The sequence below is a fragment of the Passer montanus genome, unplaced genomic scaffold, assembly GCF_014805655.1.
Source record: "Passer montanus isolate IOZ18808 unplaced genomic scaffold, ASM1480565v1 scaffold48, whole genome shotgun sequence".
Classification (NCBI taxonomy): Eukaryota; Metazoa; Chordata; class Aves; order Passeriformes; family Passeridae; genus Passer; species Passer montanus.
In genome coordinates this window covers 3,072,927-3,098,856 of record NW_024369707.1, presented here as the reverse complement: position 1 = coordinate 3,098,856, position 25,930 = coordinate 3,072,927, and the positions used below count along the sequence as shown (strand labels likewise).

The 25,930-nt window shown below is 37.7% G+C and overlaps 1 protein-coding gene across 3 annotated transcripts in view; it reads left to right on the top strand.

Moving 5' to 3' along the window:
* Positions 1 to 5,639: 5,639 nt before the first annotated feature.
* RASA2 (RAS p21 protein activator 2) overlaps positions 5,640 to 25,930 on the top strand; it is a 39,654-nt gene continuing 19,363 nt past the window's right edge. The window contains exons 1-6 of one of the 3 annotated variants that reach the window (XM_039722313.1): positions 5,640 to 5,921; positions 11,060 to 11,163; positions 12,166 to 12,260; positions 16,827 to 16,903; positions 23,453 to 23,536; positions 25,358 to 25,430. In XM_039722313.1, coding sequence (XP_039578247.1) covers positions 5,692 to 5,921; positions 11,060 to 11,163; positions 12,166 to 12,260; positions 16,827 to 16,903; positions 23,453 to 23,536; positions 25,358 to 25,430 — 663 coding nt within the window. In that variant the 5' untranslated portion in view covers positions 5,640 to 5,691. Of the gene's footprint in view, positions 5,922 to 11,059; positions 11,164 to 12,165; positions 12,261 to 16,826; positions 16,904 to 23,452; positions 25,431 to 25,930 lie in introns of those variants that run through there. The other 2 variants (XM_039722316.1, XM_039722314.1) reach the window with 2 other exon arrangements.

Below are 25,930 nucleotides of genomic sequence, written 5' to 3'. Positions count from 1 at the left end.
CCAACAGAAATGCCCCCTCCCGCCCGGACCTCGGGCATCACAGTCTGTTTGTCAGGCTGAAATTGCGAAATTAGCGATGTGCAGGAAGTTGGTGGTGAAGGGTTGTTCTGGAAGCGGTCACCAGCACTCCCGTGCCTCTGTGCAGAGTGTGTGCGAGCGGGAGGAGGCGGAGAGAGAGGCCGGTGGCCTTATTTTGGTGTTTGGGAAGTGCTGACTGCCGATACCGACAGGCCCGGTAACGTGGGAAGCCGGTGGGCTGGGAGGGGGCTCGGGGAGGCGCGGATAGTGCGGTGCGGTGGGGAGCGCTTCAAAGCGAGTGGGAGAAACAGGATGTGCGGCGGCTTCCTGAGGGGCACCGGAGTGCATTCACAGCGCTCGGACGCGGCCCGCTTGTTTCCTTTCTCACGCAGCCCGTCGGCTTTTTTGAGAATGAAGCGAAACAAGTTGACTCGGGCATGGCGCTGGGGCTGAGAACCGGTTGTGAGAACGTGTTGAAGGATTAGGTTTGGTGGAGGAGTGGAGCCGTGTTTACTTAAATATCGTCATGCAGCCTAGATGTATTTACTGTGTCTTCAGTAAATAGAAGACTGGGTCATGAAAACAGGAGATGGCCTGGAGTGGAGCTGGAGGTGCTTTCAGCCCGAGCTGTGAGCAGTAGGACGTGGTTAGGTCGGCAAGGCTGAGCACACACTGAGATCTGCTGCTGTTAGCAGTTAGCACAGAATAATGCAGGCCAGCTAGCCTTTTAAAAAGCAGACTGTTAGTTTTGGGGTTAAAGCATGAATTCATAGAATCATAGGGCTATGGAATGGATTAGTTTGGAAAGGACCTTACACATGGTCTCATTCCAGTGCTGCTGCCGTGGGCAGGGACACATTCTGCTACACTGTCTCAGGGCTCCATCCAGCCTGGCCTTGACCGCTTCCAGGGATGAGGCATCCACAGCTTCTCTGGGCATCCTATGCTACTGCCTTACCACTCTCAGAGTAAAGAATTTCTTCCATATATTTAACCTACGTTTCAGCTTTTTCAGTTTCTTCCAATGGGAACAATAGGAACTCTTCATTCTGTCAGTGCAGAGTCCCTCTCTGGCTTCCCCCTGAGATATGGGAAGGTTGCTGTGAGGTCTTCACACAACCTTCTCCAGCTGAGCAGCCCCACCTTTCTTAATCTGTCTTCAGTAATCTCTAGCAACCAAGGTTTTATGTATTCCCTAGGGAGAAGGTCATAGTACTCCCTAGGAAGAAGGACTATGACCCACTTCCTAGGAGTACATAAGAAGTTAGTTGCTAAAGATTATTGAAAGTGGCTTATTTTTTGATGCTATTCTGCTTCCTATCTTCTATTGTAAGGTTTTGTCAACACTGGACTACACAACATGGAGTGAGTTTTACATTTTGGGATATTAAACTTGATAAAAGTTTTCCACTATGCATTAAAAAACAAAGGAAAATGTCTTGAGACTTATATTGAAATCAGTTTTATTGTCCCTTTTATGTATTATGGATTGAGCCTGTGGTTGTATCCTAACTTTGAATGTTCAGTTAACTGACGAAAGTGTCAGTAAACAGAGGACTGTGACCTTCCTGGGGAATATATGAAAAGTTCATTGCTGAAGATGGACCTGTAAGAACCCATTTGAAAAATGAGTGGAAGTAACAGCTGCAATAAAAGACATGTCTTGAAACAGTGTGAAAATCGTTTTGTAAACCTACTTATTTCTTGTAAGAAAACAAAAACTGTTTAAAAGCTCAATGAGTTAAATATGCTGTGGAAGCTTGGGAACCCTCTGATGCCTAGATGCTCTTTTGGCTTCTTCACACCATAAATACTGTGTTATTTTCTTGGCTTGCTAGTATTTTAATACTGTGTTTTGTAGGGGAAAACCCTCTGAATGAAGAATAATAAACAAATGTAATAATGTAATCCTCCTTGATCTGGAGGGATTAACAATAGCAGGCCTCACTTTGGAAAGCTGATGTTCACAGTCTGAAGGAATTCCTTATAGCATGTTTCTTACAAGGAGAATACATTTTGGTGCCCAAGCTTTGCTGGGAATTAAAATTTGACACTTGCTCATTTTTTGTGTGTTGCATGAGAGAGCATGGTAGTTTTAATGAGGTAATGTCAGTTCTGTGTAATTCTGCATGTATTGAAAACACCATCTGCAGAAAGTTGTTATTTATACCTTGTTTTCCAATGCACAAATTGGTGGCAAAATCTAAATTTAGCAATGTTACACAAATCATTACACCAGATTTAGAATTGAGAGTTCTAAGAATTCTAAAGAATTTAGAATTCTTTCAAATTGGTGGCAAAATCTAAATTTAGCAAAGTTACACAAATCATTACACCAGATTTAGAATTGAGAGGTTCTTAAAGGTGGTTTAGGCAGCTATTGCTTACCTAGAAGTGAAGAACCTGAGTAAGGACATGTTTGCAGTCCTTGGTATCCTGTTTTTGTGTTGGGCTGTCAGTGTTTGCAACCAGTCTTCTGCCTCCAGTTTTCAAGTGAAGTGAACTGGTCTTGCCTGTTTAAGACTCTGTAATATTTTTGGAAAGTGTAGTATTACTCTTAAGCAGGTTTTCACCAAAAAATCCAATAAAAAAACCTGTATTTCCTTTTTGGCAATGCTTTTGTATTGATGGCTTTATTTTATGTGCCATAGTAATGACAAGAATGCTTTGCAAAGGTATGTGGTGTCAGGTAGCTTGAGCTTATCTTGTAGTGTAGTGTTTCAGGCTGGGGCTTCTGTTTTCATTTTATGCCATGCGGAAGTACCGTAAGTGATTTTAGTTGCCTTGATTTTTGGAGTGTTTACTGAAACCTGCATTAGTGAAGCACTTGGAAAAATGTCCTGTTGTCTCCTAGAGCTCATTTGAGGATTCAGGATGCATTCTTTTTCAAACTTGCACTGTGTTTTTAACAGTGTGTGGTTATCTTGGATTATGCTGCACTCCTGGAGTGGAATTTATTGTTGCTATATAATATGTTTAGTCCTGTGAACCAAATACTTCAGAGTTTGTGTATAAATGTCCTCTGGTAGGGACCCAGAACAAAGAAATTTAGAACATGGACACTAATTGCACACTTTGACTCAACAGAGGTTATTACATATATGTACAGAAAATGTAAACATTCAAGCAGATATCTGATGTTGTTAATACTTGATTTTTATGCAACCATTATAGCCTTAGGTTTCTCAGAAAAAGGAAGATGCAGTGTAATCGAAGACTTGAGCCTTTTTTTTTTTTAAAGGAAACAAGCTTCTTGCAAGAGTTGGGTCACTGTGTAGGTGAAATGTCTCCCACAGTCACAGATAATAAGAGGTGTTAGAAACTATGTGAAATCTCATGCTCTGTATTTCACCTGACAAGTGCTCTGAGGTTACTTTTAACTCAGGATTGAGGATCCTCTTCCTCCCAAAAGTTTGTCTGTTCTCTAAAGGCAGACACTTGGGCTACAAAATAAAGGTTTTTAACTGATTAGAAAATCAGATCACAGAATATTCTGAGTTGAAAATACCCTACAAAGATCATCAATTTCAGCTGTTAAGTTAATGGCTCCTGTGGTGATTGAACTCACAGCCTTAGTGTTGTTAGCACCATGCTCTAACCAGCTAGAATCAAAACTTGTATTTTGTGTATTCCTCTGGGTGGAAAGTTTCCTTTAAAACTGAAAAACTGCACTATAGTATACAGACAAATAGTGAATTATTCAGAAATATTTAATTTCTACTCCATTTAAGAAAATATGAAACTATAATAACTGTAATATCCTTTCAGAGTCCACTGTACGATGCCTTTACAGTGATGATTAAATAATGTTGTATTTTAAATATTTTATGGAAAAACAGGACCGTTCCAAGTATTAACTAAAAAATAGAGCTGTTCTCAGGAACAGCTGACACATCCAGTTCATGCTTATTAATTACAAACTTTTGGTATCAGAAGCTCTCTGGGAATTACATCCAGATTGATGAATTGATTTTTATATGTCATATGTTTTATTAAATTGGCTCTTCCTTAAAAAAAGTTAAGGCAGTGATAAAATGATGCTTTCCTTGGTTCTCCTGCAATATCTCACTTAAGGGTAACTTGGAGTTTAGTCCTTTTTTGGAGTCTAAAGCCATTAAAACCAGCTTTTGTTCACGTCTCTCAATCTGTCAACATGAAGTGTGGTGTTTAAAAATAATGTGTATACTTCCTCCTCTCCCGCACCCAAGCTGATGAAAAGCTTGTTGATGCTTCTGAGAGCACAGGTTTCAACTGTGGAAGTTCCTTAAGTGTCTGTTCATGCTTTCCATCAGTGTACATATCCCTGAGCTGGAAAATGTCATGATTGAAGTTCAGTCTGTGTTCCTGTTGAACTGTCACGTTCTCTGCTCAGAGATGGTCAGGGCAGCCCTTCCAGTGCTGGGCATTGCTTACTTAACTTCCAAGACTGTAATAAGTTAACCTAAATTAACCATCTAACACAAAAAGAGTGTGGAGGAGAGAGAAAACAGAACTTTGATTTTACATCTTACCAGCATAGAGAATAAAGCTTACTCACTGTGCTTCATATCTGCATTTTTAAAAAATAAACATGTATGACATTTCAAATCTAGTTTCAGACTGTACTTTCTGAAAGGTCTTAGGCTGTTCAGACATAAAAGTAATTAAACCTCAATACTTAGATGTACTTTTCATCCTGTTTTTAATATCTTATATAAATAGATAATGTTTGTATAAAGTTGATTCCACTTGTCATCAGGAGGGGTATTTCCAGCAGCAGGCAAGGATGTAAGAGGTCCTGGCTAAGACCTAATGCAATTCTGGTTGCCTGTGATTTCCACAACCAAGTGGAAAAGGGGCAGATCACCTCCTCTGTTTAGGAGCCTCTCATGGGAGAGAGTACCAGAAGAGCTTGTAATTTCTTTTAGCAAAATAAAAGCTGGAAAGGGTCTGTTTGTTGTCTTCAGACATTCAAATGGGAAGGAGACATCTGGGCAGAAAGTCTGTTTAATTTAGAGAATGGTGTTGCTATAAATTAACATAGTTGTCTGTAGCATTTGGATTTTGGAAGAGCAACTTCAACTGGTTTTAGCTGTGATTGTTTAGAGGGAACCATTTCCTAACAGATCTGCCTTATGTCCAGCATGTAATTGCAGTGACCTAGATTCAATACCCAGCAAATCTTTGTATTCTTGTGCTGCCAATCTTTCCTTCTTATTAGAAACTTCCTTTTATTCTTTTCCATGTTACATTGAATTAGGAGGTGATTATTTCCCCCTTCTACTAGTCAGGAAAAAATGAACAGTACTCATGAGGGATATATTTTCAAAGGCTCAGCCAACTCACAATTTGCTGTTCATTGTGGAAAATGAAATAAAGATTTGATGGGCAAGTTCTTATTAATCAGCTTCCTTTAGCCAAAGTATTTGTGGAGAAAATACCAAGTGAGCAATAGCTCAGGCAGATCATGTCTTGGTGTTATGACCTAATGCCATATGACCTCAGGCTGTGAGTGTCTCGGATTTAGTAAGTGTGCAGGGTCAAGGCAGAGATGAGACCTTTCAAGGGAAAGTGCAGGTGCTGTGCTGCAAGCAGTGCTGCTCATGAGTCAGGGTGTCTCTTCCTGTCGACTCTCATTCCATGGGAAGCTGCATGTAGCAACTTCTCTGCCCTCTTGAAGCTTATGAATTGAAAATGAATATCAAAATGCATGCTGAATGGAAAAGTAAATTTTTTGAACACACTAAAACTGTGACATTCTTGTACCTAATATTTTGTTTTTCCCCTGCAATATTTACAGTAATTTTTTTATTTACAGATGACGCCAAACACTTAGTACCCAACAAAATGAGAGACTTTTTCTGTACCATAAACTTGGACCAAGAAGAAGTTTTTCGTACACAGGTAGTTGAAAAATCCTTAAGGTAAGCTCAGTTTTTAAATGGATGTGATGAGCAAGACTGCCCAATACCAGTGTGTATGGCTTTTGCTTGTGTTGCTTTAAAATGAGAACTGACTTGTGGCAGCTACTCAGATGTTACAGCAATGTGTAAATCATGAGAGTGTTGCAAGAAGTCAAACTTGAGTCTTGTGAGCTTTTAAATGAAATATGCTAGAATATATTTCACAATTACTCTATTCTGTTCCAGTGGGCAGTATAACATTCTTTTTCTTGCTAGGTTGTTTTCTAGGGAAAATAAACTACTTGGTGCATGCTCCCTATGTTGTTTCCTTCTTCTGAGAAGCAGTTGAAGTGTATTGGTGGAATTCTGCTCTTACTGTGTATCTGGTAAAACCTGTTCCTAGAATGAAGGAACCGGAACTTTGCCATGTATGAGTTTTCTGTGCTCTGGGGTGTCCCCTGAACAGGCCTTGTTCTCTCCTGTAATTCTTGTTCTGGGAACTGTAACAGGATCCACACAGTACCTTGCTTTGCTTCCCTGAGCACCATTTGCTGTAGATTCTGCTACTGATTTAGAGCCTTAAAAAGAATCAAACAAAAAGTCAGGATGATGCAGCTGCAGTCATATAAGGGCTTTCATGTCTCAAAAGTCTGAAGTTCACAGAGGACCCAAAAAAGCATCACTGCAGCTTCATTGTTCAGAATATCTGAGTGACAGTTTCAGTTATGTGGAGGTGACATTAAGCCTTCCTTTTAAAACCCAGACAGTCTGTTCAAACGCTGGAAAGTTTTCTTGATTCCTTTTTCCAATGGTTTTGTTGTTAGTATTCATTCTTTGAGATGTCTCTCCAGATGTTTACAGGTGAGGAGCGGCTCAGATGACAAACTTAAATAGGGAATTTAATTTTTTCAGGACATCATTTCAGGGCCTCCTTATGCTTCTGCATGAAAAGCAAGTGCTATATATGCCAGTCAGGAACAAATATTTCGTTTCTATTTGTAATCTGTAGCTGCTGTAGCTAGATCCATAAAATTTTCAGAATTTAACAGGCTGCAATTGATTACCAAAGCAAAATCAATTGAGTAATCCTTCAGAGAAAAATGTTGAGGAGACTGTATTGACAAAGCAGAAACTTAACATTTCCCCTTCAAACAGACGATAGTTTCATGAGCAAAAGACCCCAAACCATCTCTGAAAGACTTTGCTCTCTGATTTTGATGTTAATAATGGAAACCCTAGAAGCTACTACTATGCTCAGAAACAAGATCTGTTACATTTGATGTATACAGATATTTTTATTGTGTTCTATTTAAAAACTATTACATTTATATGCTTTCATCACCTAATGAAAGCATTATTAGTTGCATATCAAAATATTTGATGAAGTAGAACGCCTTAGATCCATCAAAAATATTTTAATATTATTGAAGTTTTAACTGAAATGTAATTGCAATGTCATTAATACTTTACAGAGGAAATGAAGTAAAAAATCTCACTATAACAAAACAGCTGTGGAGAGAGGAGTCTCAAATAACATGCCTCAAACAGAGAACTTTTCAGGTGATGACAGCATTGTATTAGAAGTTAGGACCCGGTGTTTAGAACTGCTCTTTTCCTTTCTGTCTCCACTGATTTTCTAGGTGACTCCTTCATCCTCTGAATTAGGGGAGGGTTTCATGGAAACCAGTGAAATGTAATAAAATAACTCATCCTCTATTACCAGCAACCCCAGTTGGGTGCTTATACTTGATTGCTACTGTGTATGCAGTTATGAAGGTTGACTCTCATTCCAGAAACTTAATTACAGCATCTTGTTTCTTATTGCTGTGTTAAACTAGAAACAGTACTAACCTAGAGGTACTGGGACAGGAGATGAAAGCTCCAATCTCTTATTAACCCGAAAACTTCATAAATTGCTTTTCAGTGAGGTGTAGTACAGTATAATTTTAGTCATAGATGCAATTTTGCATTTCATTGTTTTGTTTCATATTGTTTGCTTGCTTTTTCTTACACACATAATTCACAGTCTGTTTTTGTCACTGTATTATGGGTTGCAAATTTATACAGTTTTTAATCTAAATTCTAGTCCTGTGAATATCAGCTAATTAAGTGTCTGTGGAAGTAATTATCACTAGAATTAAAATTAGTTTTAACTACCCTGATTGAAAACTATTAAGAAGTGTATTTTTTATATGTGCAAATAGGTTTGGCCTTCCACTAGCACTGGGAGAATTGTTGGAATGCAGATGTAAAACAAATGACTTTCCAAAGTTAAAAAAAAAAAAGAAATAATACTGAAGTGAAAGAGAGATATTTTGGCTAATGACTGAGAAATATTTCCTGACATAGTGTGGGATTTCTGTGGGTTCTAAAGAAAGATTTTTTTTTTTTCCCTTGGAAAGTTGAAAGAATATCTGTGAACCTCATCAGATGTCTGAAATGAACTTAGTGGTAGTGCAAGGTTACAGCAGAAATTAATTTTCTCATTGATGTAACCATTGCTTTTATTAGGTGACAGGCTGGGACTGATCAGTGTCCTCACAGAACTGCCAGGTTACTGTAGCGAGGAAGGGAAGAGCAGAGGAGTGTGTTACTCAGTGAAATTTAATATTCTGTACTACTGTAATCCAGTTCTTCCTGTATGGCAGTCTGGTTGTCCTTTGAATTAGTGCTATCTTCTAATTTTATATCCATCACAGTCTTTAAAGTTCTTGCATCAAAGTCACAAATGAAAGTACTAAACTGACTGAATCCTTGAGGAACAGGATGAGTGAGTTCCCCATTTTAATTATTTCTTAATGCTGTAAACTGTTGTACCCTGCCAGCCTGTTCTGGATCTAGCTAAGAATTTCTTTACTAATACATTGTGTTCTTTACCTTACATTTTCTCTCTCTGCCTCATACTTTGCTTATGAATCAACAACTGATAACCTCTGTTAATTTAGATAAAGAAAAATGTATCAACATGAGTAAAAGAATGTATTGCCTTCTATTTGAATTTGTATTATTGGCTTCTTCATTGCCAAGTCTGAGACTTAATATAGTGTTGAGGTCAAAATAATAATAATAATAATAGTGTTAATGGCTGTTCATCCTTTAGGGGCTGGGGCATATGTGTAGCTACAAAGTTTGCTCTCTTAGGTGCAAGATAAAGGTACTAAATAGATTTTTGGAAGTCTGCTTATAGTCTCCATCTCAGCCTAATTATAATTGGATGCAGGGAGTACCATAGGTCCTTCCAGAGTAGGTACTTAAACCCTTGGCACTTGTGTGCACTGTAGTCTGCTGTTCCCTGAGGATACCTGTGTGGAGCTGAGCTGGAGCAGAGTTTCCCCTGACACCAGTGCCAGCTCATTCTCCCACTGTTCCCTCTTTCTGCTGTAGTGTCTCTTTGTTTGTACTGCTGCAGCTTTATTTGTATAGCTGCGAGGGGAAGCAGATCCTGGACTTGACCTTAGTTTAAAATAAGCCTGTGTTTGATCCTGGGTTTTGGTCTGGCTTATTGTGTCAATACAATTAAAATGAGCACTGATGGTAATAAGGAAGTTGAGGCTGTTTAGGGCTGCACTGCTGCTGAAGGTGATGCTCTTGAGTTTAAGCCTTCAGTCCTGGTGCTGACAAGAAGAACCCAGCCCTTGTAATCAAAGCAGATTTTGTTGGCTTTGAAATTATATAAAAAGGAGGGGAGCTGAAAAGCCACAGCTGAATTTTTCTACTGAGAATTCTTAAATTATTTCTCAGAGTAGTGCAAAGGCTAATACTAATTTGTCTTCTTTGAAGCCTGTGGTAAAAGGTCTGTGTTTTAACAAAAAGAACGTTATTACTTGTGGAATTCCTTATAATGAATTCCTGCCCTTAAAGTTCTTGTTTCTAAAAATCTGTTCTAGACATTTGAAATACTAGATTCTTTTATCTGTGTTCTTACCCACTTTTCAAGTTAGTTGTCAGCTCTTTTTAATTTATCTGATGAGCCATTGTCCTTAAGCATGGGGTGGTCTTTTTCCATGGTTATTTTGGAGGGAAGAGAGTAGGGATGGTGACCTGTTCTTCTGGTATCCTTTGGGTAGGTAATAACATGAACTGCTTGTTCCAAACATAAGCATATTTGTCATATTTTTATTAGTTTAAGAAAGTACTGTAGCAATAGGGTCAGAATGATACTTTGCTGGGAAACAAAAAACCCCCAGCATTTGTTTCAGGGTTTGGTATAACAGATATCACAGTACTTTTCTGCATAAAAGCAGTTTCATGAACATCTTTCCCCAGTGATATTAATACATTGTAACTGAAACTATTTTAAGAACCAGTTCTAGAATGGCAGGGTTTTTCTGTGGATCTCCTTGACTTTTGGAATTCATCACTTGCAGTAACACAAACAACATTGTGGTTTTGTTCAATCTTGAAATACAATTTCTGACTGCTGGCTCTGATTACATTGATAAGTACTCCTTAACTTTAATGAGAGTATCAGTTCTGGGAGTGAAGATACCAACACACTGTATGAAATGTGTAACATAGAGGAACCCAGAGTCTTTCTGTAGAGGGCTGTGCACATGGCAGTTAAATAGGGACAGCTGTAAACATGATATTGGATTTCTTTAGATGGAGAAACGTGGTGACCATTGTGGTGTGAGGGCGATCGTGTGTATTTGAGATTAACGCTTCTTTTTCACTGTTCTATCTTAGAGTTTCTAGTGATAACTTCTCACAGGTCTGAATCTTAGAGCAGCAGTTTTGACATGGAAGTTAGAGCTAAACAAATGCCAGTTAGTTAAGTAATCAATAAGTTTAAATTAAATTAAGATTAAGTGTAGTTTAATCATGTACTGAATAACAAAATAAAACAAAACTTGTTAATGTCTCAGGAAGTCTAGAGAACCAGCTAGAATAATTTCAAGACAGAAAAATAGAATTGAAATTGCAGAGGAGACACCACTCTCTGTGTGCTCTGATTCTTACCTTTGATTAAACAAACAGAAGGCATTGCCATATTTTTGTGCTCTTGTATTGAAATGGTTTTGGGCACCTTTGATGACAGCTCAGTGTAGTGCTGAGGGCCACGGGCTGAGACAGCAGTAAAATGCAGCTTTTTGATGTTCATGTTCTATATAAATTGCGTAAAGTGTTTCTCTATTTTAACTTCAAATCTTTCTTTTCAGTCCTTATTTTGGAGAGGAGTTTTACTTTGAGATTCCGAGAACATTCCAGTGGTTGTCCTTCTACATTTATGATAAAAGTGTTTTACAGAAGGACCTGCGTATAGGTAAGTGTCAGTGAGGTGCTGTCTGCCTCTTGCAGAACACTTGGTTATTTTCAGTAGCATTATCTGTAGGATTAAGGATACAATTATTGGTGAAGCATCTTTCAAAACTGTGTATAGTGCACTTAAGTGCTCCTTTAACGTCTGAAAATAAGGATTTTGTTTCCTTGCTTCATTGTATTATGCTAAAATATGTTTTGTTTTTCAGGCTAGTAGGACATTTTATAGTCTTATTATGGTCTGAACACATTTTTAAAAATTATTTGTTTTCCACTTTTGCTTCATTGGAATATTTGAATAATTGTGACTACTTATAGATCTTCAAAGAATAAATTGTGGAATCATTCCACAATAATTACAGTTGTGGAATAATTCTTGAAATCGTTTATAGATATTTTTTTCCCTGTCAATACAATCTGTAACTTAGTGATTTACAAAGTATTTGGCAGCAACTTGTGTAGCTTAAGTGAAAAATCATGGGAGGTAGTTTTCTCTCCACTGCATAACAACTTTATTGCAGGTGCTTTTTGGATACAGTTGCTATAAAACTCTAATAGTCTGTGGAAGAAGCCTTTGCTTTACTTGAATTGAGGAAGGAAATAATTTGCACCAGGATGTCAGATAATTAGATATAATAACAGCTTTCCAAATAGCAATCAGAAGAGTAAAAGGCATCTACTTCAGTTTCCTGTTTAAGCATTCTTGAACACCGTTTTTGTTCTCCCAAATCTATTATGTTATTTCCAGTTTCAAGTGTGTTCTTTATTTTACCTTCCTATTGATGATATCCAGGATAACAAATAATAATTAATCCCATCAGGCTTCATACAAACTATTTTCTGCTTTACTTACCCATAATATTCCTTATGTTCTTCATATAACATCATAATTTTTTTAAAAACTTAAGAGTTTAGAAGAAAATCAAATATCAAACATAATTAAATATTTGTTCTATTCATATGAAGGTAATATTTATGCTTCTCTCCCCCTGCCACCCTCCCTCAGGAAAGGTATCAATCAAAAAAGAAGATTTATGCAACTACACAGGAAATGAGAACTGGTTTATGCTTCAACCTGTTGATTCTAATTCAGAGGTTCAGGTAACTATGAAATTGCACATTTACCTTGTGAAAGTTCAGTGTAGATAAGGACATGATGGTAGAAGATGGCACTGAGCTGTTGGAGATAAGGTTCAGCATCTGTATTTCTTGTGAGGCAGTTGTGTCTACAGTTTAGTTAGAGAGTAATGCTCTCTAAGCCTAAGCTGGTGTTATTCCTCATGGTGCTTAAAACTGGCAGAAGACATGAAGCAACTGTTTGGGAAATGTCTTAACAGTATTTTGATGAAATGCTTGTAAGAGGGGTCATGTACTTGAGGCACATGAATGGATCCTAAAACTGTTGAATAACTTTTTTTTTTTAGTAATTTTTGGTGTTAACTGAAATAATGGCTGATTCTGTGACATAGAAATGGTTAGCCTTCAAAACTTGGAGGTACTTGTGTTGTGTTCATGTATCTTCAAACACTTTGTGCATTCAGTGTCAGACAACTTGCACTTCACAGTTTTATTTCAGCCTGTGGTTCTGGTTCTTCAAACAGGATTGTTCTAGGAATAGGTAAAAGTGAGATGGCTCTAGAAGTTGTAGCAATTCTCTTGTTGGTTTCAAGAACAAAACAGAATTCTTGAGAATCTCTTAGCCTTCTTGCTCTGATAAGGTAGTAGATTTTAATAGGGTTTTTTCCAGATTTGCCTGAGGGCAAAGTCTTAGACTTGACTGTGTTTGTATTTTTTTAGTAACCTGAAAGTCCCTTTGGGTAGGGAGAATCCTGGCTACTTTTACAAGATCTGAATGTACACAGAATTCTCCTATTATTTCCACAGATGATTCATTTATGTGTCATAAGTTTAGCCTGCAGCTCTTGGGTATAGGAGAGCATGTGGTTGCTTTGCATGAAGACAGATTTTCAAAACATCTGAATGCCACTTCCTCTTCTCTATTGAAAATCAGTCCTCTTTCAGTTGAGATCAAATGGAATAGAATGGTTCATTTGGAAGGGACCTGGAGATCATCTAGTGCAGCTTCACATTGTCTTCTTTGAATTCTTTTGTGTAATCACTCTGAAAATTCTAGAAAGCACTTTCCAGATACAAACTGAAAGGTAGTTTCCACTTTGACTTAAACATTGCCATGCTTGCTATGTTTTTTCTGTCATACAAATATATTGAGAAAGGTATTTTTTTGGTCATAATACTACATGAGTATGTGATAATTCAATTAGAATATTCCATTAATAGAATTTATTGATTTCTTACACATTGGAAATAAAAAGTTCATAGTTTTCCATAGCTTTATGACTGACAGCAGAATGTAAACTCTTACTTTTCTATGACTGCGCTGTGCAAAGCACAATCCTGCATGACACTTCCATTAAAAAATTACCTTTTCTGCTTAGGTGTATGCACCTCATATTTATCTTTTCTTGAGTCAAGGCATTTGGGTAGGTTTGTCCTATCCTGGTTTATCTTTCCATAAAAGTCTTCAGAGCATAGCTGAGAACAGTTCCCATCTGTCACATTTGGCTGAAATCTTGTTGGTTTGGATGTACTATACAGTACTGGAATATATTCTGAAATGTCCAAGACTGTTGGCTAGACATGGCTGAAAGTAGCAGACTTTTATGTTGTACATGTGCAGAAAAAGTGCATGAAATATTTATAAAGGCAAATCAGTTTGGAGGAAAAAAAATTTGTTTTCTTTTCCTCATGGTACCATACATGTAGTTGATTTTTCACTCCTCTGGTTCCCTCCATGTGAGTATTTTCCAAAATTCATGATGTGTGCAAGGCAATAGGATAGCAGAGAAGTATTTCATGTTCCATGAATATGCACAGGACACTTTGCAGTTGCTTGGTTGGGATTCTTTTTGGGGCTTTCCATACATCTGCATTTTTTTCAAAAAAAGTGTACTTTTTATATACATCTATTCTTGACAGGTTAACTTTGGTCTAATTAGCAGCTTGTAGACCAGGTATCTTAGTGGTGGAGACTTTTAGAAAGTAGCTGCTCTGCTCTCTGTTTCAGTATTAGCTGGTTTTTGTTTTGCTGCTGTTCACAGTATTATGAGTTCATATTAATCTTGTTTTCTTGGAACTTTTTCCTTTCTCCACTAGTTCCTGAAAAATAAATACAAATGGGAGAATACTAAATAAATAAATCAGAATTTGAGAAGCTGGGTGAAACAGACCACATTTAACTGCAGCTGACACAGACTTGTTTACATTTATTAGCTTTTAAAAATTTTTCTTGTTTTCTAAAATGCAGATAGTGTCAGCATGGTACTAAAATTCTTAGGATTGCTTGATCCCTTTTTATTTATAAAATCTTCATTAATCTTGTTTGAAATTGGCTCATTTGAGGAAACACCTTTGATCTATATTATTCATAGCAATTTAGGGATTTTTTAATATATATATATTATACGATACTTTTATACCTGTATTTATTCATAGTTAGAGTTTTATAGAGATCTGTGCTTGAAAAACACATTGGTTAAAATCAAAATCTTTCACACACTGTTAAGGTTTTTGAACATTCACTGTTCCTTTTGTTAAAATTGATAGGATCTGTATCAATTATACTCCATCTTTCTGTAATAAGTACCTGAAAATTGATTATCAATCCATTTGTAAAGTTAAAATGGTACCTACCTGCCTTTGAACAGCCCTGAGATCTACAGATGCAAAGTGCATTCACATGAAGTCACTGTTTGTTTATTATGTATTGTATGAGAATGGCTGATTTCTCTATTTTGAAGTAAAAGCCTTCTGTACAGCCACATTTAAAACCCAGTTGCATACTATGTCTGAAGTTCTGATATAGATCTGCAGATCAGCAACTTTAGGAAACCATCACACTGCTCTCAACAAACAAAATAACAAAAATCTTCTAAAATTCTCCACGCATGTTGGGGAAATATTTTCTTAGAGCCCTGTTACTGTAGTCATCATGGCACTGGGCTGGGAGCAAACTGCATGCACAGGTAGTTCTCAGGAGCAGCAATGTGCTGTTTTACTCCTCCTGTTCTGTGTAAAACACAGTTTGTGGGCTTTGGTTTTAAAAGCAAAAGGAAGGTGTTTAGGCCATTCACAGCATTTGTTTTCTAAAACAAGTGAAGTCAGTTATATAAATAAATATTAATAATGTTTGTCTTTTCATTTGTCATTCAAAAACTTTGCCTTGTAAGGCTGTTGGCATGCTTCTCAGTATCCTGTTTTTATCCTGTAAATCTGTTTTTGTAATGGAGTTTCTCTGCTTGACAAATGCTTTCTTAATGTACCTGTGTTCCTGTCCCTGTAGTAGCAGTTTGCAAAACACCTGGCAGGCATCCCAAAGCAGTTAGGTTGGGAACTGCCTTGTAAAAGAAGCTTCTTTTCTCCTCCCATGTGATGAACAGAGAGGGAAACGCAGCCTTTGCCCCAGGGGATTTACAATGAAAACATTGCAGTTCTATGTCAAAACATAACTGCTATAGAAATGTGTGCAAGGTCAGCTAAGGGTTTTACTTCCATTTTAGCAGAAAGGCAAAGCTGTAGTACAGATTATGACTTGCTTCCTTTGCCACTCTTGCAAATCACCTTCCAGAACCCTTCCCTGAGACTTTTGGTTGTGAACAGACCAGTATCATCAGTATCTGATGTTCCATTTAGCAAATAGACAAAGTTGAGAACACCAAGGAGAACATGGTTAGAAGAAAGACTCTGACAGTGTGTGTTTGTCTTAGATGTACAAGCCAGCACAAACAGCCAGGCACTGAAAGGAGTAGCAGCTATTGTTCAGGCAGTAGCTGTCTGGAGCAAGATTTAAGTAATAAATTTTGGTCATCCCAAAAAAGTTGCATATCATGGTTTAAAGTTCTGGAGCCTTTCATTGAGAGGGTTGGCCCTTGCTGGTTTCTGAAGTTAATCCATGCTGTGCCATAAGTTATGGATTCTTTTTCTTAAATGCATCCTGCCATATCAGAAAAAGAAAAGGAGGAAGCTGGGTTTAGCAATTCTTGCCACCTTTTCCTCTCTTTTGGTTGTGTTTACTGTTCCTTGAGTACATCAGCAGTCTTCATGAAATAGTTGAAAACTGCCCTGGGATGCACAGTACATTTCTAAATGATCTTCAGTCTGGTGGGATGGACAAGATTTCACTGTGGATATTAAATGTTGCTGGTTATGGCTATTGCATGCTATTCTACTTTCCTAGGTATGCCTGCCTGCCTGCAGAGTCCAAGGTCATTTTAGAACTTTATCCTGAAGTGTTCAGAAATTCATGTCTGTGCAAGGGTTCATCCCATGCTTGGGATAAAACAGCTGAGACTCTTACTCTTGGCAGTTGCTCTTGGTGGAAGAAGTACTTGTGTGTGTTAAATCTGTAGAGGCTTGACTGATTCTTGTGCTGTCTGCAGATGAGATAGTGCTTCTCATTGTCTTAAAGTTCATGTGCATCCATCATGCTCTACTTGCAGGATAGGTGCTTTAGATTAGGTATTTTCTTCAAGTCATAATATTGGAATTACCTTAAATAACTTCTAACTGTAAGCTATATTATTGTTCTAATTCGTACTCTTAAAATAATGCTTTTAAAACTACTTGTGTTTCTCTCTTGTTTTTTTTCAGGGAAAAGTTCACCTTGAATTAAAGCTGAACGAACTGATAACAGACAATGGATCTGTGTGCCAGCAACTTGTAGTCCAGTAAGGAAATACATCAATCCTTTAATATTTGGTTGTTTGTTAGAATGTTATGGGATTTGTCTTTCCTGATACTGGATGTGTTAGTACCAATAGCATTTTTCTTTTTATGCGATTTTCCTTGCAATCTGCCTTGTGGAGAGATGAGTAAATGTCTAGGGAACTCCAGCAGAAGTTTTTCACAGCTGCTGACCTCTGCTGCCAAAACCCTCACTTTTATTGGGACTACTAGGATTAGTGTCTTGTAATTCCAGTTGAATTTGGTCTGGTGAGAAGGCTAGGAGAGTGCAGTGCAGAACTTGCAGTACGGCTGTTACTGACTGAATTGCTGCTGCTGGTATTTTTGTGGGTCAATGTGGTAAAATTTATTGCTAGTTTTGCTTCAGAATTATTTTCTTCCAGTTAACCACGATAAGAAATTCTTACAGAAAAACAAAGTATACAGGAATTGTGGTTCTGGAACAGCATGTTTGCCACATTTCAGTAAAACTTCTTAGCAGCAACTTGAGGAGCTTTCACTACCAAACTTCATTTTGGCTCTGAAGTGTAAAAACGCTACAGCATATCAAAGAGCATCATAGAAACAGTGAATTTTTGGTATATTTGCTAATGTAATTTTTGTTATGAAGTTAAGATGATGTTCTTGTCTTATTCAACTCTCCAGACCCAGATGGGTAGTTGAGTTGGAGCAGGACTCAGCAAAGTGGTCTGTTTGCTGTTCTTTAACTTGTTATGAGGGGGGAGTTGTTCTGTGGTAGAATTAAGCTGGTGAAACTGGTGATGGTTTAATGGCTTAGGCTCATAATTCAGTTAAGATGGAACTTGCTGAACATCAAGATATCTTTATTACTTAAAGATAATTTGGAATGTGTCTGCTTTTATAGTGGGGTAGCAGCATGGTTCACTGGAAGTCCTGATGCTCTTATTTTTGTATCCCACTTGCAGCACAAAGCAGAATTAGAACAGCTTTTCCCCATGGACTGTTCACCACTAAAAGCTGGCTGGAGCTTTATGACCTTGTTTTTTATTCCCAACTTTTTTTAATTTTCAGAAAATTTCATATTTTTATGTCTTCATGCACTTCATGTTAGTGTTGTGGGTTTTTCATTTTATAAACTTGCCTGGATTTTTCATATGATGAAGAAAAGTTGCATTAGAAAGTTACTGTTGCAAATTGCAGTTTTGAGTAGGAAGTGGTTTACTACTGTGCCCTCTCTTAGGATCTCTTTATGACGGAGATAATTGATCAAAAGGAAGCCAGGGTTCTCTTTTGGTTGCTGCACTCACCCACTCAGTGCCATGTGGGAGAGGATTGTGCGTTAAACGCTGCTGTATTACATCAGTGCAGTTGTCTGAGGTTATGAAATGCACTGGAGTTCCTTAAACTAAAAATGTTTAGTAGAATTTTACCACACGTGCTGCTGCCCTTGAAATAATTTACTGCATTACTGATACATGGCACATTAATGTATTTTGCATATACATGTGAGAGTTTGTGAAATAAGAAATCTCTCACTGAATGTGGTATTATAGAAATGAATGTGAGGGCATTTTTGAAATGCATTGGACCTTAAAGCATGAGGAACTTACAGAAAATAGGTGTGGCAGTATTAAAGAGAAAATTAAACTTTTTAAAACCCCGCTTGTTCTGTAAATTTCCCATGATATTGATGCACTTCCTGCTGTGTTTTTTGCTGGTCACCAGGCCCTGAGAAGACATTGACTTAGTAACTCCTTTAACAAAGCTGAAAGATAGAAAGGAGCAGAACCATGATAGAGTAAAAGAGAGACAAGGAGTGGGCACAGATCTATTTATGTGTCTGTTTCTGACTCTTCTTTATGTGTTCTAAACTGGAAAATAATGGCCAAAGGGAAAAAAAAATCACAGAAAAAATAACTCTTGACATGCAGGCTACGATACTTGCCTTTCAGAAGCAATATTTTACTTCATCTTCAAATTAATCGTGTCTCAATGCAATGGAAATGAGATTCTTTTAAACCTTCACCAGTTAATTTTTTTCTAGGATAGGAGAATTCTAGATACTTGTGCTGGCTTCTGTGTGTAGTGAAGTTGCTAATGGATTTCCACTGTTATTCCCTGAGAGTCCAGAAATTCTACAAAGGTGAAAAATAGTAGCTCCAGCTGTCATTACACAAGATGAAATGTGGTGTTAAGTGCACACACAATAGCAAGTAATTAAAAAGCTGTAATTCTGAGCATTACCTGGAGTCCCCTGTCACCTTGTGGCTAAACCAAAACCGTGACTGGCTAGGCAGTGGATTCCTGTTGATTTGGGTCTGTAAACATGGCTCTAGAAGCTTTTTCTGCTGGTCTTCTAGATGAGTTTTGTGATTAGGATTGATTAAAAAACTCAGTTCCAGTTGTTTTTTCTGTTATAAAGCATAGTTAATCTTCCTTTGGTGAAGGACTGTCTTAGAGCTCATGTAGAGCAGGCTAAGCCCTGATTTTACACATGATTTTTGTATTTCTTGCAAACTTGCTGCTAAGTTTCACGCAGATAGACTCACAGACTGTGAAATAAAGCTTTGTTTTGTCTCTGATATGAATTGCTTCCTTTCCTAATGTGTGAATGAGGATGGGCAAAAGTGCAAGAGATTACCTGCTGACGCAGTGTGGGTTGGTTTTTTTTGAAACCACAATGGTGTGTATAGTAGCACATTTCACAGATAAGTGCTTGCAGCTCTTGCTGGGAGTCCCTAAGAACAAGTTTGCATGCCCATTGTTTGCATATTTGCTGCTGCTGAAATAGATGATGCTTGACCAGTTTCTTGGCAAATTATGCAGTTGAGTGGTGGCACCTGCCTTCTCTGAGATCAGCAGCCCTTCAGCTCTGAAAGAAGGTTTTGTGTATTTACAGTGTGAATACTTCAAAGCCCAGAAATGGTTTATTACAGCTGGATTTTGACTTCATTGCACATACCTTACTAAATGAATTGTGCACCATGCTCTCAGATTGACCTGTCAGTTTGTTACTGTCCTGTTTATACTTTGTCTGCTCACATGAAGCTGTTCTAGCAAACACAGTAATTTTTATGAAGTGTACATACAGATATTAATGGCTGCAGGTAGGGAGTGTCTGCCCATGGAGAACTTGAGTTGATTTGAATGATGGAGGTAGAGTCAGTCATTGAGGGGGTTTATTGTGGGCTGGGTCTTTTTGAGGGCTTACTTTCATCTTCTAAGCTGAATATATGCCGGTTATATCTGAAGGGCTCTCATTTCCTGTATGAAACTCCTCTTGCACAACAAGCTACTGAGATGAGAATTAATGAAAACTGAATCATATCTTGCACTGTACTGCAACAGGACAGCAGTTGGAAAAGAGAACCAAAGTTCTGTTACCTGTTGCTTAGGCAGCATATAAGGATATAGAAGTCTAAAATATATAATAAAAGGCTTCTAAGTTCATGTCTACTTCTTCAAACTCTGTGCATTTATGCCTTTTGATTGACAACTGCCTAGCTAGGTAGATGAAATGATTTGTCAACGCTGAAATATTTTTATTGTGTGTTAGAAATGTATTCATTATGGTTGTTGGAATAGGAGTGTATATTTAATGTTAATTTGGTTTTTGATTGGTCATTGTTTTGCTGGTGGTGGTTTTGCTGGGATTTCTTGGTTGTTGTTTTCCTTTTAAAGGAGATTGCAGTTGCAGCACTTTGCCTGATTCTTTGAGGAAAGGCAGTATTCCTATGAAATTTGCTGACTAGCAAACAGAGTGAGGTTTTTTTCGTTCCATTCATTTTCATTCCAACTTTTCCATTTCTGTTCAGTCTGCTCTAGTCTAGCCACTTCAAACATCTTCAGGATTTTTAAACATGTTTACTGGAGGCTGTTTGCTTAGTAGCTTAGAGGTCTCAGTAGTGATTCAGTGCAGTGTGCTCAGTCCCTGGGGAGGAACAATCCAGCTCAGTACTGCTGAGTTGATATAATGGCTTCCTATCCCTAAAGGCTGCTTGCCTTTGGAGCTTGGGAGGGCTCCTGCACGAACAGGGTGATTCAATTTGCCAAACTGACAACTGGCTTTTAGGTTAAAAGCCTCCTGTCAGGATGGTAAACAGAAGCAGCAGTCCAGCTGACTTGGCTGTGCTGTCACATACGTGTCTAAAGCAGACTCAGGCAGTACCTGCAGACTGAAGGGATGGATCTGACTGGCTGCCTTGGAGTGAGAGATGGAAGGGGAGGAGGTGAAGTAAATTTGGAAGAAATTTTTGTGCCTGATAGGTGTGGAAGGGACAGATTTGGGAATATTAGGAGTTGATGGTCAGGGGAGGTGTTGGACCAGGACAGGCTGTCTGATACACTGGGCAGACTGTACTTGCTGTCAGCAGAGCTGGGGCTTGGGCAGGAGGTGAAAATGGAGTGCTAGAGCTGCCTCCACAGGGAGACCAGCTGGAGCATGAAATCAGCTTGAAGTGACAGATCCATATGATGAATTTAGAGATTCTAGTTCTGCTGCAAGGCTGTGAAGTTGTCAGTAAAATGTTTTTCAACTTGCAGGAAATCACAAACAAGCCTTTCTTTAGTTTGTCTATGTTGTGGTCAACAGAACAGAACAAGCTGTGTAACCAAAAGTCCCACAGACCTGTGTCTGTTTGCTAGAGAAATTCAGGAGCTTGGTGATCATGTCAAAGACTGTTAGAAGAGAAATTGTAGTGTTCTAGTTAAAACAGCTGAATTTTCTTCAGATAAGGCTGACTGATCCATCTGCTATGAATTTCCTATGAGGTTCAGATTGCAGCTGGTTTATAGGTACACTCAGCATCACACCTGAAACTGCAAAGGGTGTTTTATGCTACAGGATGCCCCTCAGTCTGAAAGAATCGAGTCCTGCCTCAGGTCAGATACCCCAATGACTGAAAAGTCCAGACAGTTTACTTTTGTTGCCACTCTTCTGTGCCACTTATATGTTGGAGGAGGAATCAATTAATGCTTATGAAACAACTGGATGTTTCAAGAACCCATTTAAATGGTGGGTTTGAAATCACTGTAGCGTTCATTGTGATTCAAAAATTATTGAAATGCTGAAGGCCACGTGCTTGATAACTGGAAGAAAAATAACAAATGATTGTGCAGTGGCTCAGCACTAAATGTTCCCTGAGCTGGCTAAGACAAAGGGACATTTGGGGGGGGGGAAATACCATCTGGTTTATAATTGTGCATACTCCAAAGAGGGTGGAGTTTTGAGGCAGCACAGGAGTGTTAGTGTCTGTTGTTTCCACTCGTGTTTGAATTTGCAGCTCCCGTTACTCTTTAACACCATTTTTCTACACTACATAAAGTGTTTATTTTAAAATGTGTGCAGCTGCATAATTTCCACTTGATCTACACAACTTTTTATTCCACATTATGATATTAGAACATATACTTAATTTTCATAGGAATTTAGAGAAGTTATTTTCTCCTAAAGTTGCCTGGGTTTTGGAGTTTTTTCAAACTAGTAAATTATGACAATTGAAACTTTCTTGCATTAATTTAGTTAAATTCCTGCAATACACCTAAAAATACATTATTTTATAGAGAACAGGAATACAACATTCAGATCTTATGAAATTTTGTAATCTGTGGAATGTTTCTGGACTTAAATTACAGTGTGTATGGTTACATTAATTTTGCTAGAAAGTCTGATTTCTGCTGTGAATTTACAAATTCTTCCGCTTCACTTTTGCTGTTCCAGCTTTTTTTAGTTAATACTTATGTGTGGGCAGCATCTGAAGGTTAGGCAGCTTGCTGACCCAGCTTTATGTTGCTGCTGTGGTGATTCAAAGATTGCAAGACTTTAGAAAAGGTCCAGAAAAGGTTTCTCTGTCTCCCTGCTGCATTAGCATCCTGTCCCTTTTGCATCAGGACTGTGAACAGTGTGCCTGTGTACCTGTTAAACACCAGTTTACCACTGACTGTATGAATTATGGAAGAAAACAGTGTTTTTAAAAGGGCCATTTAACCCTGAACATAGACTATTGTGAAGAAAGATTGAAAATAAACCTTAGGCACTATTTCAAAGATAGAGCTAGAACTATATACTGTAATAGTTTTGAATGTTTAATTTTAAATATCATTTCAGGATTTGACTTTGCATTTCTTAGCATAACTCAGAATGTAATTTATCCAAAATTAAATATTTTCATCCATATCAATGTCTTCCAGATATAGTTGCTGCCATTGGTTGAGGCCAGACAGCTTTTTGTGGGCCTTGAGAAATCAAATTTAAGTTAATGAAATCTGCAATTTTTCCTAAAATATATCAGTTCATTTTACTTAGGATTTTGTCATTCATGTGTGATACTGGAGTGTCTTTATCAAAGCAATTCCAACAGTTTTGTTCTGTTAGAACTGTATACTTGAGTATTATTTTGTGTTACCATCTAGAGATCTTCTTCAAGTACCTGCAGTATGTTGGATCAGTGTATAGCTATATCTGTGTAATACAGCAGGACATAAAAAGTTTTCAAAAAGAAAGCATTGTTTGGATTTTATTTTTTAAGCCAAATAATTGCTTCACTGATCTATTGTTTGCCTTTTCCTTGTAGCATAAAGGAGTGCCATGGGTTACCTCTTATAAATGGACAGAATTGTGATCCTTATGCAACAGTCTCTCTTGTGGGGCCTTCCAGGCAACATTTTAGTATAAAATGAATAAATCTTAAAATGCTGTGATGTTGAATTGGAAAAGAAAGTCATAGGTTTTAAGCAAAATCTTTAAAAGACAGAAAAATCTTCCAGTGCTCTCCTGCATACATCACATCTCCATGGATACTGTTCTCTCCTTTCCCTGCCATATGGTCCAGACTGGGATGGTGTTTGGTCTGTCTGCATTGTCCAGAGCCACTTACACCTCAGTTCTTTCTTATGTTTTGTATTGCATTTCTGTACTGTACTTCCTGTTCATCTGTGTGAAATTCCTGTATGTTGTGATACAGGCAGTTGCTCACTCACCTTCCTCTCTTCTCTGTTTCTCTTAATGTGTGGGTTTCTTTGCAGCAAATGTGTGTAATTGGGAGGAGACGAGAGAGGAGAGGTTCTGGAACACCTTCAGGATGCGGTGTTCAAAGTCCACACAGTTCAAACATCTCCTTGTTTGGGATCTGTAATCCTCAGTAACTGCTGGGGTTTTTCATTTAAGAAAAATCCCCCATCCCACACATTCACTATGTGCAAGTCCCTGCCCAATAAGGAGGATAAGTTTCAGTTGCTTCTTTTTTGCTACATCAGACCCTTTCCTTTCTCCTGTGCTGAGGCATTGCCTTTGTCAGCATAGTGCCAGGATGTACCAGACTTGCTTGGCTTAAAGGCTGTGGAAGGATTGGCCCTGAGTATGCTCTGCATGGAGCATTTTTTTTTTCCTCCTTGGTAATAAAAGATCATATTTTTAGGTTTGGCTTGGGAGGTGGTTTCTGTTTGTTTGGGTTTTTTCTAAGAGGACTAGGGAGGCTCCCTCATTATACTTAGGAATCATGGGGCCAAATGGCAAAGAAGGTAAATTGACATACATTTTCTGTGGGAGTCCTGTGATGTGGATGGAAGTGGGAGAATGTTGGTCCCACAAAAGATTTACCCTGTTAATATGGGAATATATGTGGAAATCTGACAGGAATTCCTGGTTGACATTTTCCAATCTTATGCATGTGTGACTCATGTACCATGACTGGAATATTTATATGTCCAGTGCCTGAAAATAGGTAGTTGATACTTAGAGCAATTTTTCTTCTCCCTTTTCTTCTCCCCTCTCCGTTTTCTTTCTTTTGGAAAGCCATTTTATACTATCACACCCCTTGGCTAAATAAATAAGTAAATAAAAATATATTCTTTTATAAAACTTGTAAAATTAAAAAAAAACAAAAAACCAAAACCAAAAAACCCCAAACAAACAAAAAAAACCCCCGGAAAAATAACTCACAAGGAAGTGGGGGCAGTTGTTTTGTTTGACCCTGTGTTGCTTCATATCTAACATGAGCAGCAGTTGTTTTCAAAGAAAACCTCCAGTGTCTTGGGTATAAGCCCCTGTCTGTAAAGAAGTAGTGGGTATTTCAGCAGCAAAAGAGGGTGGGAAAAACAGAAGCTGCAGTTGAACAAGACAAGGAAAAGTGTGCTCATTACCTTCAGGCAGTGGTAAAGAAATTTAAATTTTAAATGCATTAGAAATTGTTCATGCATTTTAATTAATATGTGTAAGTTTTACCTGTTTATAAAATTAAATACAACCTTTGAGTTGGATAGATGCATGGTTAGCTAGATATAGCATTTAAAATTTTAGCTCTTTAAACTGTATTGTGAAGATCTAATTTTAATTTAAGATTTTCTTCATTGATCAAAGTGAATTGTAAAATAACAAAAAATGTTTTAACTTAAATGCATGGGTCCTTCTTGACAATAGAATGTCTTTATAATTGTGTGTTTAAGTTGTCTATGGTAAAAATTTTACCACATTGGAACAGGAATGACCAAAAGAAGACCAAAGTTAAGAAGAAAACAAGCAATCCGCAGTTTAATGAAACATTTTATTTTGAGGTAACTTTTTGTGTGCTGTTCTTCCCGTTTATCTATTTTATGCAACCCTTCAGGTGTTTTTAAGCAAGCTGCATAGCAATACCTAATACAGAAAGCTCTCTTCAGGCAAATTGAAGAGCTTTAACTGGCCTCTCACATGTAAGTGGATGACATATTTAAATTTCTGTCTGACAATAGCATTCCCCTTCAGTTGCTGTGTGAGAAATTACTTTCTCACAAACACATATATGAAGATAATTCCCTATCTTGAATCACTTTATATATCATCTGTTGCCATCTCGAGTTCTGAGATAACTTTAACCTATCCCATGGACTTCTATTTAAATATTTTCAAGCTTGATTTTAAAAACTCAAACAACTTATTTATTTAATAAAGTAATATAGTACTTATACCCAAAAAAGTTTATTTTATTTTGACAAGTTAACTTTGTTGTTTTTTAGGAGTTTATTTCAATTCTACATGAATTATCTGACAAAGAAACTATGAGTTTAAATTTTCA